The following is a 14,939-nucleotide window of genomic DNA, read 5'->3' on the forward strand; positions in this document are numbered from 1 at the left end:
AATTTATTAGGTTTGAATTCCACTCTTTGAAACTGCAAAGAGGTCATGTCAAGTTTTGGAATCTAAAAAGAATTTCTGTTTGCTAAAACGAACCTCACTTTATTGGATCAGACGACTAACAGCAGGCTTGATTTTGTGCTGGTAGCCCAGATGTTTAAGTTGAAGTTTTCATACTGAATCATTGATCAGATTATTGTTGTTCTGAGCTGTCTGACCATCCTGCCTTTACCCCCGCTATACAATCCTGTGATTGGCCAGTACTCGTTGATGAACTATGAGCTTCAACTGTGCTGTGAACAAAGTGTTAATATCTTCTGTTGGGGGAAGTTGAGGGAGAAAGTCATGGTGGATGAATGGGTCAAATATAAGACTTTTACCAAGGAGACCAGGGTTTGTGTCCTGTGTGATACCAAAAGTTTGTTTTTTATTTTTAGACATAACTGACTTATTATTTTCAGTTTTCAGTCACAGTTTGGTTAAATAAAGGCACCAAAACTACTATGTTAGGTTTATGAAAAGATGCTGGTTTGGGTTTAAAAAAAAGCCTTACATTAACCATATGTTAGGAAGCTTTCTGGCAATCACAAGGACACACTGAGGCAACAAGTACTGGCTAATATAGCACAGTAGGGGGCGACTCCACTTGTTGCAAAAAGAGGTCTCATAATATGGAAGTCTATGAGAAAATGCCCTTACTTGTCACTCGATTTAGCAACTCAGTAAACATTTTCCTGAGTTTATGGTCTCAATCATTAGTTTCAAGTCTTCCTCCATATAATATGATGTTCTTTCATAAATTACAAGCGCATTTAAAGTGAAACTGACAATAAAGCTGGGTAAGTTTTAGGACAAAGACGACCTCCCCAGCTCCACCCTCTCGTCCAAATATGGCTACTTCTGGCTTCAAAAAACCACGATGACGGTGGCCATGATGCCAAACTCGAGGCTTCAACACGTTACTGTACTTCATGTTATTTTTAAGTACAATCTCTCTTTTTTTTAACTTGACCATAAATTTTTGATCTGAAAATTACAAATAAAATCTGACATGAATGTACTATTTGTAACTATCTGACACTTTTCTATCTGAATGTTTGAACCATGAAAAAAGTCTGCATTATTTCAATTTAAACTCGGTATTCAGTTGCTCATAAGATTTCCATCCAACCTTTCTTTGCTTCTATAATTAACTACACGTTGAAGTAGGAGCAAAATTCATTCATGTATGTAGGACAAGCTGCACTTATCTGGTTATTAATGTAGTATTAATTGAATGCAGATAAGCCTGTTTTCTATGTTGTTAATGGATGCAGCTTTGTAGTGGAACCGCTTTGCTCATCTGCATTAAGACGTAAACAGCAGCTCTCGCTTACAGTAACGTCTAGTCCTGTGGCAGCGGATGTGCTTGAAACTATGAAGCATGATAACCAACGACAGCTCTGATGAATCACAAGCTCATCCAAAAAAAATATATATAAATAATTATTTGTCAATTTGAAAAGAGAATTTTAAATTAAAATGCTGATTTACAAAAAAAAAAAGAAATGGGTTCATTAATTCATTCAATGGTGAAGTCTTTTTTTATTCACTTTTTATTGTCCAGTTACATATAATTTTAATTTATTTTACAATCCCTGTCTGTCCTGCTTGAAACACCTTGTACATCTCGTCTGATTTACTTGTCAAGCCTTTCTCACCTGATGGAGGAACGTGTCAAATGTTAAGCAGGTTAATATTACTGCAGTATCACCAGCTGCACCTGACACAGTGGGAGATGAGCTGCATGCTCTTGACGCTCTTCATTGATTTTCAGGATCAGTGCCATCGTGTCTATCGCTCAGAGCCGAGCAGAAGTCGGCAATCGCGTTAATTCAGAAATGTCATGGCTTCTGCGTCCAACCCATGTGTGCAGCTGCCAACGGGTCAACATGATGCAAAATGTGCTGCTGGTAAAGATGTGAAATGTGAAGACAGAACCTCGGCTCCTGCAGTGGCACAATAACAGCCTTGGCACGGCAGCTTTATATTAATGAGGGTAAGATTCTGAGAACTGTGGCCAAATTCACAACCGAGTTCGGCATGCAGGAGGCTGCTGCCATTTGGGAGGTTTCCAGCCACATCAAAGCATCAATTTGGTGAGATGGGATTGTTTGCCTCTGAAGCCTTGTCCCCCATTTCTACTGCTATGCTTTCAGATTCAACCAACAGCAACAACACAAGCTGCAAAAAAAGAATACATTTGATGATAACTAGAGGACCTTCTTCTGATATACTGTGTATACATTATTGTCTGTTATGCAGAACTATTTCATCAGCTTGTCTTCACTCAATTTCGGTACCCATTAGCTATCATCTGACAACGATGTATCCTATGGGGACAATGGCTAATATTTTGGGGCCTCCAGCGTACCCAGCAGATATCTGGGAAACAGAGGGGCCGAGACTTCCTCTTCCATGTGCCGATCATGGTTTATTGACATGTAGAGATGGACAACATGACAGCTCCTCAAAAGTGAAGCCAAACATCTTGATTGCCCCCAACAGCTTGTTCTGGTTCTGGTGCCCGTATGCAGAATATTTGACTTCATTTTTGTACAGTGGGAAGAAGTGGAGATGCATTGTCCATCTTTATTTACGTCAGTGTTGTTTATAGTTCTATTAGCAGCTTGAGTTGCAAGTGTGGGGAGTTGAGAGATGACGTCTACAATGATTTCTTCTAATCTCTATAAACAGATATCTGCACATGAATTCAGATACATTCTTAAAAAAGCTAATAAAAGCCTTAGTTGACGTCAGATGATGATTTCCAAAATGGCATTTCTTTTCTGCCTCTTTTGCTATCCACACTAACTGTTTACCTGCATACAGCCAAAGTCCATTCAAACATGAGTGGTCGATACTACTCATACTACAAACCCAACTGAAATCTTGTGCCTTACCAAAGGATTCTGCATACACATGAAAATATCTGTTAAAATAGATTAGTGTTCATTACACTGGACTGTGGAGTGTTAGTTGAGTATTTCGGCTACATTAATTAAAAAATTCAATGTTATATAATGACAACAAACTGTATTGCATGTTACTGTACAGTGTACTGATGTCGACCACATCACGATGCCAAAAAAAAAAGGTAAACTGACACTTTTTAAAATTTAGATCCTGTTTTAGGATAAATATTTTCACCAGTTTGCAAATATCAATACTGAGAGCTGCAGAGGGAGACTGAAGGCCAGTTCTGTTTACAGAGATGTGTGTGCTTAAAGAAGGAAATTCTCCAATGTGCAGCAACATTTAATGACTTACATTATTCAACAATGACTTGTTTATTATTTCAGAAAATCCCTCTTTTGTCCACAAGCAATTTCACCCGAGGCAAAGTTTCGTAACTAAACAACTTCTGAATCTTCAAATAACAGTCATTACAGCGCATGCAGATGTTTGGAGTGAGATTAATATTTGGCAACCCACCTAAAACAAAAATTATTAAACACTGATGAGATACTTTAATTCAACTGACTTTATACAGTACATATAAAATTTTGATGTAACCTATTTTTTTTTTTCCTTTGTTACACTTCTGTTGGTGGGGATGGGACTGAGTGGCAAACTTCACTCTTGGGTGCGCACACACACATTTCCTGTGATGATATAAAGACAAAGACTGGCACTCATCTCCAGGCTGTGGCCCTCTGGACTCGCTTCAAATTTGTGATAGGACATTCAGAGCAGAAGAAAAGCAGCCTGGGGAGCGCAGACAGTCAAGCACCTAAGGGAAGAACAGACACGGCCTGGAAAATTTTCACTAAAACACTAGCTCCGCCACACACTGTTCGACTTGTCTAGACACGGCCGGGTCCTTAATACACAGATGCAGAGGAAGAGGCTGTTTGGATCCCACAGTGAGGCAGGCATCCCTAAAGAGAGAAGCTACAGATAAGGAGTGTTTACCAGCCAGAGAGGCCCGGCTACACACTGCATGGGAGCCATATTTCTTCACAGCAATGATGGATTCACATTACAGTGTTAAATCAGCCCACATCTCAACTCTCTGAGCAGAGACCCCAACAAATCTCCTGCCACTAAAGTTCACACAGCGAACGAGCGAACAACAGAGGAATGTGACCTTGGACCACACTCGACATAAAATCTCATCATTTCCTCCACACTGTAATATCCACAAACACCAATAACAAGCACCATATCAGGCCGGCCTCAATCCTTCAGAGGGAGGGGAAACCGCTCGCTCTGGCTAGCACCATGATGCGAGGATATTCAGCTTTACACAGTCCAATCAAAAAGACTTCACCAAAGAATTTTCCACAAGCGAGATGGTTTTCCCCACTGAAAGCCACAGGATTTAGAACATGGTTTCTACAAATTAAATTTAAGACCTTTCAAAGACCATTATGACTACAATTTTAGGCCTATTTCATGTTCACTGGCAAAAAAAATACAAAGGTTAGGAGGAAAAATCAGAGTCCTAGACTTCAGTGGAGGCTGTTTGAGGGGCAGCAGTGAAAAAATAAAAAAAGGTACCAGCTGTATGTGGTGGAGCAGCAGTGTACCAAAAGTCGTTCCAATCCTTGGTTTAGATTAAGATTATTTTATTATGTGACTCCAAGTGCAACGACTACTAAAGCTCTGTAATAAAAAGAGGGAACTATTAACTATTAAACCATTTACAAGCATGCTGAGGCTAACATTTTTTTTAGTATGTAGGGCTGCCTTTAGCACTGCATTGCATTTTATCCACTGAAAGGGCATCATAAAAGGCACTTTACCATATTTTCTCCACTGGATGGGCACCCTAGGGGGCACTTTATCACGTTTTCTAACTTCCCGTGTGAATATAATGCTTTGATGAGGGATTGTAGTTGTTACAGCATGATCAGTACATTTTATTCCCAGAGAGCAAGACTGGTTATTGGAACTTTCTAAAAGTAACATTAACTTCATACTACTTACTGTTAAAATAATATCTAACACATTTTAATACTTTTTACGGCCTCAAATTCAGATGATTGGTTTTAGATGTTTTAAGGGCTCACAGAGACCCTGTTAGAAGTGCTTTAAGAGAGAATATGCACAAAACCTTCACACAGATGAAGACAGAGTACAATATTAGAGCAGCTGGACATACCTGACCATTCTGGACGAGTCCAACTCAGACCTGGAAGGTAGAAAAACACTGGGTCATTAATTTTGTTGAGCAGGTAGAAACAAGAATGCTGCAGTATATCAGTAATGCAGTTAAAGACATGACCGGTAACAAAACGCCTCACTGGACACCATCACTTGATTCAGCAATTACATTACAGCAGAGAAGTTTAACTATCTGGCACTGGGGAGTGCAACACTTTCAAACACCTCAATCTGGCACCCTAAGAAATGGACACACTTTACATTCCAGCTACAACTTAGATGACATTCACAAAATCATACATTGATATTCTACTGAGTGTGTCAAAATGTCTCCTCTGCCAGTGCAGGACTTATTTTAAGTACAGCAGCTTGCCTTTGCAAATACAAAAAAAATCTATTTTGTGTTTTGGTGTTGATTAAATTCTATGGTCTATTGAATGGGCCTTTTTTATAGAAGAAATGTCACAGTAGGAAAATCACAGGTTTATATAACAAAATAAATCATGGCTGAGTTCCATCTAGCTGCTTCACTTTCAGGGTCTTGCTATAAAGTTGTAAAGTCAGGGGAGCTATTTTCCAGCCGCCCCTGTCCTGGAAGCAAAACGCACATTTATTTTCAATCCCAGTTGCATCATTGATACAACAGATGACCAAATGTATTAGAAAATACCTTGGTTCTTCTATAAAAAGTCGAAGGTACAAGAGCATTAAAACATAAGGGGAGAAGTCAACTACAGCTCCCAAGGTTAAAATTATACTACATGTGCTGCTAATGGTAGGTGGGAGCTTAAGATTGCACTGTTGACTAAACTGATGTGCTACTTAAATCAATTCACTTTTAAATACTGGGTTCATTTTGGATGAATGCATGAACTGCAACTTTTTCTCCACAACGAAGACAGCCAAGGTTCATGGGTATTGCGGTATTTAGAGCTGCCATTGACGCCAAACTGATGACACAAACATTATTTCTAAGAAACGCTTTTTATACAATAAGTTAAAATGTCTAATATGAAAAAGACATTATATTGCACAGATGTAAGAAAGTGTTGATTTAATAGTGCCTGGACTTGGGTCTATTTTGCAAACATGTTGTACTATACGCTTCTTCAAATGCAAGATATCAGGTAACTTGTGAAACAGACCATTTTACTTTGTCACATGTCTGCTCTCTGTGTTTGCTCTCATACACTCTTCATGTTCTCCATTTCAGTCATGAAATTTCATGGACACTTAGAAATAGACTGCAGTAAATGACATCCCAACAGCAAGCAAAGTACTCCGTACACCACAGAAATAAAATGCAGCCTGCTCTGTGAACCATAGCACTAAGGGGCAATAAAGAGACTGCATGGCCGCATCAGGGCAAATTTATGAGCCCCCTTGTTGCCTCTTTTCAGTTTTCACATGGAGAAAACAATGAGGTATTCATGGTGGAGAGCCAGCAGAGTGACTGACTACACCATTAGATACTGTAGCTGCAAAGGTGCTTCTTAGAGGGGGTGCACTGTTCAGCTTTTTGTTGGGTCGGCTCAAAGAAATAATGATCCTCTCTGTTGTATACTGCTGTGGCCAACTCTCTGTTGGCTGATTTTCATCTCTCATCACTCTTAGTTACTTTACTTGTTTGATTTCTTTTCTGTTAGCTGTGCACCTTTCTCCTCACCCTTTTATTACTTAAACACTTGCTTCTGATTGTTTGGTATATCAACAAAGACGTTAATTATGCCATAAAGCACTGCACATACTTGATACCACCGGGGTTTTCATTAGAGCAAAGCCCATTATGACTGTATGAATTAGGATGAGGTAGAGCTCAGTTAATTTCATGCAGTGGTAGGATGAGATTCATCGACACACAAGCTGCAGTCCAGATCCAATTGCAATTACTGAAGCTATTGATTGTTGTGTATACAATTCATCACTGAAAAAAATTATCAAACCAAAACCACATTTCACAAAATCTTGGCTGAATTATATGTCCATCTTTTAAGCTGATGCTGTTGCTTGCACCAACCCATGCATACCGAGCATCCTCAGCGCAAACCAGAGCAAGAAAGAAGTGGTCAGAACCCTGGACAGCTCCTCTGTCCTGCAGAAAGGCCACTACAAACTACTCCTACTAATACTACTACAACTACTGGGTCTCCTTTTCATGGCATTTGTAACGCCTGCAGTGCTGCAATTTGCATGAGCTTCCTCTTTGAGTGAAACAGAATCAATAGAACTCAGTCTGAACCACAAGGAGGTGTACTGGTTGTATTTGAGGTACAACTTTGGAACATTGTGCATTAAAGGGATAGTTCTGGATAGTTCTGTTTTTTTAAGTAGGGTTGTATGAGGTACATAGTCAGTCTATTACCTACAGTAGATGGTGACTGGCACACCCCCGATTTGAAGAAGTAGCAGAAAGACCAGTGTAGGAAGCTAGGCAATGTACTGCTGTAGACAGGGTCAACTGCAAAACATATTTCAGCCACCTAAAAAACAATATTAATTTAAGTGTACACTGTATTTAGAAGATTTTCACTGCTTTACTTTGCCACCATAGTCTTTTCTGACAGGAAATGGCCATTATGAGCCAAAATCACTCTCTACAAACCAACTCAGTATGTGAAATCAATCATTTTACCTCACAGAACAGGAGGCTCGCTGGTCTACTGCTGCCTCAATCAGTTAGTTGGTTTGTGTGATTTTGGTGTTTTAAAGGGATAGTTCCGATTCACATGAGTCACAAAATAACACGAACAAACAAATCAAGGCGGTGGTTGCCCAACAACACTTCCTTCTGGTCTTCTGCAAGGTAAAATAATGTTTTTGCTTTGGAGAGAGCAATATTTGGCTCAGGACGATGATGGTTTCTCATTGGAAAAGGCTGACAGCGAGATAAATGGTGAAAGATGTTTTGCTGTCCACAACAGTACATTGCTTTCTTCCACCTGCACTCCTGCTGCTTCTCCAAACTGAGGCAGTGGTGTCCGCCATCTATTGTAATTATTACACTGACCATGCATAAGTACCTCATTTTAAAAAATCTTAACTAACCCTTTAAGACAAATTGAAACAGGTCTTTCAGAACGTATGGTCACATGAAACAGGCACCTTGATAAAGTATTAATTAATTTTCAGTCGAGACAAAGCTCATTTGTCTAGTCATGAAATAATTCCACATTTTATCGCCTTAACTAAGCAGAATCTATCATCCTTATGAAGATGAATATGTGAATGGGACTTGGAATTCAAGTTAAACTGTTTTTCTTCTGCACTGTGCAGAGACACTGACTACTGAGGTTCATTCAGGTGCATTCCCAAAGACTTTTCAATAATGCATGAAATGCCAAATCCCATTGGAGCTATCATTCCACAGGAAGGCCTCCACAAGCTGTGAGATTGGTTTCTCCCATGGTGGCCCAAAGAGAGGGAAAATCTCCGGTGGCAGAATTAAGAATTCAATCCAGCTGCTCCCTTAAACCAAATCTTACACTAATCTCTTTAAAGTCATGACAGTGTCCTCAACATGCCCTTTAGGCAAGGATCTACAGGTGGATAGGGTAAAATATTTAAAAACTAATAGACATAACCATGAAACTTCCCTAGCTGATTACTTGTATTACAGGTTTTCTAAAATTACATGTTTAAATATTGCTAATGAGGCATTATCTAATTAAAGATAAAGCTAAATAAAGCTCCAAATTTAGACGAAATTTTGGATAAAACCAGCATGGACATTTTCTTGAACTCTCAACTCAAGACATCCGAATGAAAATGGATTCAGCGGATGCCCATTACACGCTCACTTTATGCTAATCCCATACAGTTCTGGACCAAAAGCATGCACTTATTTGCATATGCAGTATAATGTGTTATTTTCACCTATTCTATTTGAATATTTCTGCATGTATTTGGACAGTGTTATATATATTGGGTATGACTGGAAAGCTGAGACGCAGTGAATTATATTAATGTGTGATGATATTAGTCCTCATTGCATAAAATGACCTGCTGTGACATCTGAGATGACCACAGCCTCATGAACCTTCACAAACTAGAGGCCTGGGGTATTCATGGCTTTCCTGGGTATACTGTCAAAAGCAGGTTTCTGAGAAGAGAAACCATACAATCACCGAAAACGCAGTTCAAACAGAAATCTCCGTCTCCACTACAAAACACAACAAATGGTATATAGTTGAGAGGGAAGAAGTGGAAGAATTTCCAGTACAGAACAAAAAACAGTTTCAAAATTAATTTTGTTGACATATTAGAGTGGAAGGTTTTTACCAGGGAACTTTCAGTATCTCTTTTTTTTTTTATCACTCCATGACACTGTCAATGCATCAATGCACATTAAAAAAAATCCATTTTGCCAATTACATACATTTTTAGACAAAAAAAATAAGACACTATGGGTAAACCAGGTAAAAATTTTATTTCATAGATAAGTTTTCTGAAATTTACTTACAATTATTTAATTACCTGTGCTAATTTGCATATCTTTCCTGAGCAGAAATGAGAAATAAATACATAAATAAAGAAGAAATAAATAAATAAAGAAGAAAAGAATAAATAAAGAATAACTGGAGAAGCTGTGAATTTAAGTGAAAATAAGGTCAGCATAATAGCATTGGCAAACTCTTGTTTATTTATTTTAAATATATAAATCATACTTATTCATTCAGTGTTTGTCCCCTGGTCATGCCCCCCTCCCTGCAGTAGGTCTACGCCCCTCCAGTGGGGCCCATCCACAGGTTGACAACCACTGCACTCGTTCACAAAACTGCTATGGAAGCAAAATAGTCCAAAATTTCAAAATTGACCAGTGCATGAAAAAAACAAAACAATGTTTTTACCTCAGCACATATGCATGTGTGTGTGTCCCTTTCTCATGGACATGTATGGTATGCTAGATTTGTGCCCTTTTTCCTAAGAGTCTGTTGCAATGAGGACAGCCTGTTTCCTGTTGTGAGGGAGGAAACGGACAGAGGGCACACACCCAATGCAAAAAATGCTGACTCAGAGTTTATCAATCTGCCTTTCTGCAGGAGTAAGAGCAACTGGACACGACTGCAGAAATGCACTGGTCTGCTCATTTAATCATAGCTCCCTGCCTGGCTTTGAATGAACTCTGAACATCATATAGAGTGGTCCACACAGCTGCAAACAGCTACATCTGGCTGCCCATGTATCACATTTTCAATTGTGTTTGTAGGCTATTTTTAGTATAATTGTTTCTGTACTTTCAAATACAGCCTCATGTATCATAAAGGTTTGGACACTTTTCCCTAAAGCTGTTTTACTTTCCTCGCCTCTTTCAGGAAAGACCTGCTCCAATGTAATTATAAACCCATTATTTGTTTTTTTGCTGTAAAATATTGAGTAGGGTTAAGCCTTGAAGAAATGGCTTCTAGCACTTCATCACATTACCGCTCTTAATATGGCAATAAGAAAAAAAACAGTAGAGTGCTAAGGCAATAAAGGAAATGGCTATTTCCTCTCCTGAATTCAGAAGAAAATCAGAGGTAATTACAGTTTGTCCAAGGTGTGTGATTGATGATACGTTTCCCAAGTACCGAGGATTTTTTTTTAAGTGTGTTTACTTTTATTATTCTCCTTTTCTCTCTCAACTTTGAAATCAGGACACGCAGCCCTACCTTCATTTGACTATGCTTGTAGAAGCTAAAAGCAGGAATTCCATTATGAACTTTACAGAGTCCTTAACTGAACTGCTTTAAACCTGAGTTATTTCCAAAGTTATTGGGTTTACTGAACATACTGTGTCATTCTGCGGCAACCGTGACAGCCATGAAATGCCCCTTCGAGCGGTGATGAAAAAGAATAAATCACATCTGGAGCGACACCGAATTTACAAAACTTTCCACCGAAAAACACAACAGCACTTCTTGCAATTTTGCGGCTCTGGCCACCGCCATTCATAACAATGTCACCAAATGATCAATGGCTTGAACCTGTGGTCGGCTATAACAGCTCATTCACACTGACAGGCTCCTCAGAGGCACACTGCGAAGCTTGACGTTCTTGTACGGTATTTCATAGTTATTGTCAGTACTTTATAAGATCCATTTGTTTCAAAAAGAACACTGCAGTTGAAGCATTTCAACACTTGATGTAGATTTTTACTCTTGCTTGCCTGATGGTGTGCATGCATGTGTGCCTTTATGTCCACTTCCCTCGGTCCAGGGCTCTTTCTCAGTCCAGTGCACAAATGAAGGGCATTCATCATGAGTTAGCTCTCCACTGTGCGCTACATACTTGTGGCGTCCACATTACTGAGACCTAAATGATCTGTATTAATCAGCAACTAATTACAGGCAGAAATGTGTCTGGCTAAGCAGATCTAATGAGTCAGTCCAGTCCTCTGTAGTGGTTTGCTTCTCATGGCGCTGTCAAATTATGCATCTCTAAGGAGTTACTGGTGTGTGACCCCCGCTGGCTGTCTGCCCCCGCATAAAGGGAGGGTAGCAGTCCTTCACACACTTGCACACACATACACACTTGTACTGAAACTGCACAAAGCAGTCCACCTGCTTCCTTCCACTTTCATTTCTCACGGTCTGCTTACATTTTGACACTGACCAAACAGTCAATATATTATTTAGACAATTGCCACGGAGCATGAAATGCACCAGCAGAAGGACAGGACCCTTAAGATGACTGATGTACTGACACTGTCACTCATCAGTATTGTTGTCGAGCTGGGAGCCGTGCCTTTATTGATGAAACTTTGGAAGACGTTTCATCCATCTTGGCTGCATTTAGGTTATGCATGCCAAGATGAAGTCTGGAATCTAAAGATGTAGTAGGGTTGCAACAGAATGAGATTTTCACTGTACAGTAACAGTCTCAGAAAATATCACACTTTCACTGTATCACCTGAGCCCCTTCTCCATACACACAGCCTGACTCTGGGACTTGACTCAGGGATTTGCATCTTCATTACAGCAGGGCTACTCGCTTGAAGGTGTGTCTTTTAGCTGATGACAGACTTGAAATGAGTGGTGGATAAAGTGCAAGTGATCTCAGGAGAGAAACTAAACTTCAAACCACAGAGATTCCGTTAGAGGCTACAAAGTAGTGAGAGCAGAACACAGTGAGACTTTTGAAAACATTTTTCTCTCTGCTCTCTTGCACAGACATAGGTTACGTCTCGCAAATGGTTGAAGGGGAGAAGGGAGTTGGGTCACACTGGGTCACATTGTCCCCACTCTGGAGATGGTCCATCTCAGGCGTGACTTGGCACAGCCAGGTGTCTTAGAATGGAAATACAAATCAGTGCAGCATGGTTTAACCTTGTGTGCAGCCAAAAGTGATAACAACAAAGCCGTACTTCAGGCAATCTGAGGGAGGATGAGGGGAGATGCCATCTCCCTTGTTAGAAAATGATCAAAATTCACCCCCCTTGTTAACCAGCCATCCTCCCTCTGCAGTCCCTAGTAGCAGAGAGAGTGCAGGGGCAGAGAGGTGGTGTAGTTGATTCTGTGGAGTCATACGTGAGATCAGTGATTAACATTACAGCAGCACACTCCCTGCATGGCTCTAGTAGCTGTTGACATTAGCTGACAGTTAGCTTGTAGCTTGGTGGTTAAAACACCAAGCTAAATGGTCTAAAGTGCGGCTGTATTTCACTTGAAAAGATTCCAACAACAGATGTGACCGGCAACAAATCTTTAAAAGGAGCTGCATGTAAAGGGGAAAGCATCTGGCGTTGCATGAGATACACTTGAAAACAAATGGATGCACCGTGTTCACATGCTTGTGTAACCCCATGTCAGGCTCATCCACCAGCAGAAGAGAGAAACTGCCTACTGGGTATTAAGGTATAACAAATTTATTATTATCATCAGTTGCAATGAGCCCAGATGTATTGTTTGTTTACTTTGCATAAACAAATGCATAATTTCACAAAATATTAAGTCCTGAAAGACATGAAACTATGACTGCACAAGTAATTGGAAAAAAACTGAAATCACATTGTGGCAAAGTGCAATATCCAAATCATGGAACCAGAACCAACTCGCAATTATTTGATAAAGGAAAAATGTGAGAAGAAACAGCATAATAATGAACTACCGTGGTGCTGCAGAGACGTCCTGACCAACAAATCTTGTACCTCAGATTTAAGAAAATATGTTTGTTTGGCACAGAGCCCAACAAAAGTCACATCATCAGGATTCATTTTTTTGTCAGTGAAAATGAAAATTGTGATGCAAAAATGTCTATTCCCACTAATTGTATTGCATATTGCAATTGCAATCTGAGTCTAAATATGGCCTATATGACTTCTTTTTTTTTTTTAACAATATTTGATATATTACCATATGAAACGTAATATAAACTTGAAAAAAATTCTTTTTGTTTTACATCTTAGTACATTGGGATACTTCTGCAACCCTGAGCTATAGTTTGAGCTATAATCTCCCAGCATTATGTTGTTATTTCTGGGCAAAAGCCCAACTAGTGGGAATATTTTAATAAACTATTGAGTGTTAGTAAAAAGTATAAAGTCTGATTTCAGTAGGATCTGACTTAAATGTCTCTGATCTTCGACTGCGCACTTGTTCATGCTGAAAGGGTAGGATGCACATTCCCCCAAAACCTCGACTCTATAAGCACCTGACCTAACACAGAGAGCAAGATCTGAGCAAATCTCACTTTCACCCTGGCTGCATTCCTGAACATATTGCCTGGATTTAGATCAGCCCCTCAGAAGCTCCAGGGTTTACACTGAACACAAACAGCGGTGCACACGGACAGGCAAGAGTTGAAACACACAGCTTATACCCCAACACCTGTAAGTGGAAGCAGCAGAAACTGTTGAACCTGCAAGTCACTCTCAACCCATTGAAGTCGACATGTCAGCTGTTAGAAACCCAACAAACAAAGCACAAAAATCAGCGCAAGAGCTGCAGAGGTGATGTTGTGAGTGATGTGTGAAAATGAGTCCTGAAACTACATCCCACTGAATTTTCAGAGGCTCGGGCCGCTGTGAGGAAGTCTGTGTTTGACATCGACCCGTGATGACTAAGAATATGTGTGAGCAGTAACTCGTCATCTGTGTTTAGCTGTTGACTCAGCCTCCACCTCGTCAGCGATCCACACACACTCACTCACACACACTGCATTCCCACTTGGCAAAAAACTAGTGGCAGCCTTTCAAACAGCTCTCCACAGGTACTATGCTACAAATTGCCTTCGATTCAGCTGCTGCATCAGCTGGTTTTGACAGCTGCGAGACGGATAATTGGTTCAACTGTGAAGAAATAAAGAATGAACAGGCGACCGTGCACCGGCCTTGCTGCTTTACTGTTGATCACGGTTTGTACTGATAAAGGAGGGAGGAAAGTAATGTGAAGACTTCGCTGGCTTCAAGTAAAAAGGGGTATAAAGTAAACATGAAGTGTGCATCAAATTTACAGAATACATTTAGGAGTTTGGCTACTCTATTGGATTTTTCTTACAAACTGGAAAAACATAAAAATATAAAAATTGAAAACCTTTTAGATAGTGCTATACATGTCTATCACAGAAAGTTGTGTTGCTTTTTTATGTCTCTATGTTCCATTTATAGTTTTTTTTTCTAAGAACAGACCTATGAAAGTATGTAAAAAAAATACCTGAGAGAATATATTTTACATAATGTTTGACAGTATTATGACAATATAAGAGAGAACAAAGCTTTCTATTACATACAATTGTTTTTGATTATCTTATTAAAAGAATAGTTAAACTTTTTGGGAAATACAATTATAGCTTTATTTGTTGAGTTAAATAAGATTGAT

At 39.5% G+C, this 14,939-nt stretch overlaps 1 protein-coding gene across 1 annotated transcript in view; it reads right to left on the reverse strand.

Annotated features, from left to right (window-relative positions):
* The window catches only part of iqsec1a (IQ motif and Sec7 domain ArfGEF 1a), a 141,944-nt gene that overhangs the window by 112,286 nt on the left and 14,719 nt on the right, over nt 1–14,939 (reverse strand). Inside the window, exon 2 of the mRNA XM_084720733.1 lies at nt 5,144–5,173. Within this exon, the coding sequence (XP_084576859.1) occupies nt 5,144–5,173 (30 nt within the window). The remainder of the gene's footprint in view (nt 1–5,143; nt 5,174–14,939) is intronic.

Source organism: Lutjanus erythropterus, chromosome 6 (assembly GCF_056507025.1).
Source record: "Lutjanus erythropterus isolate fLutEry1 chromosome 6, fLutEry1.hap2, whole genome shotgun sequence".
Lineage (NCBI taxonomy): Eukaryota > Metazoa > Chordata > Actinopteri > Lutjaniformes > Lutjanidae > Lutjanus > Lutjanus erythropterus.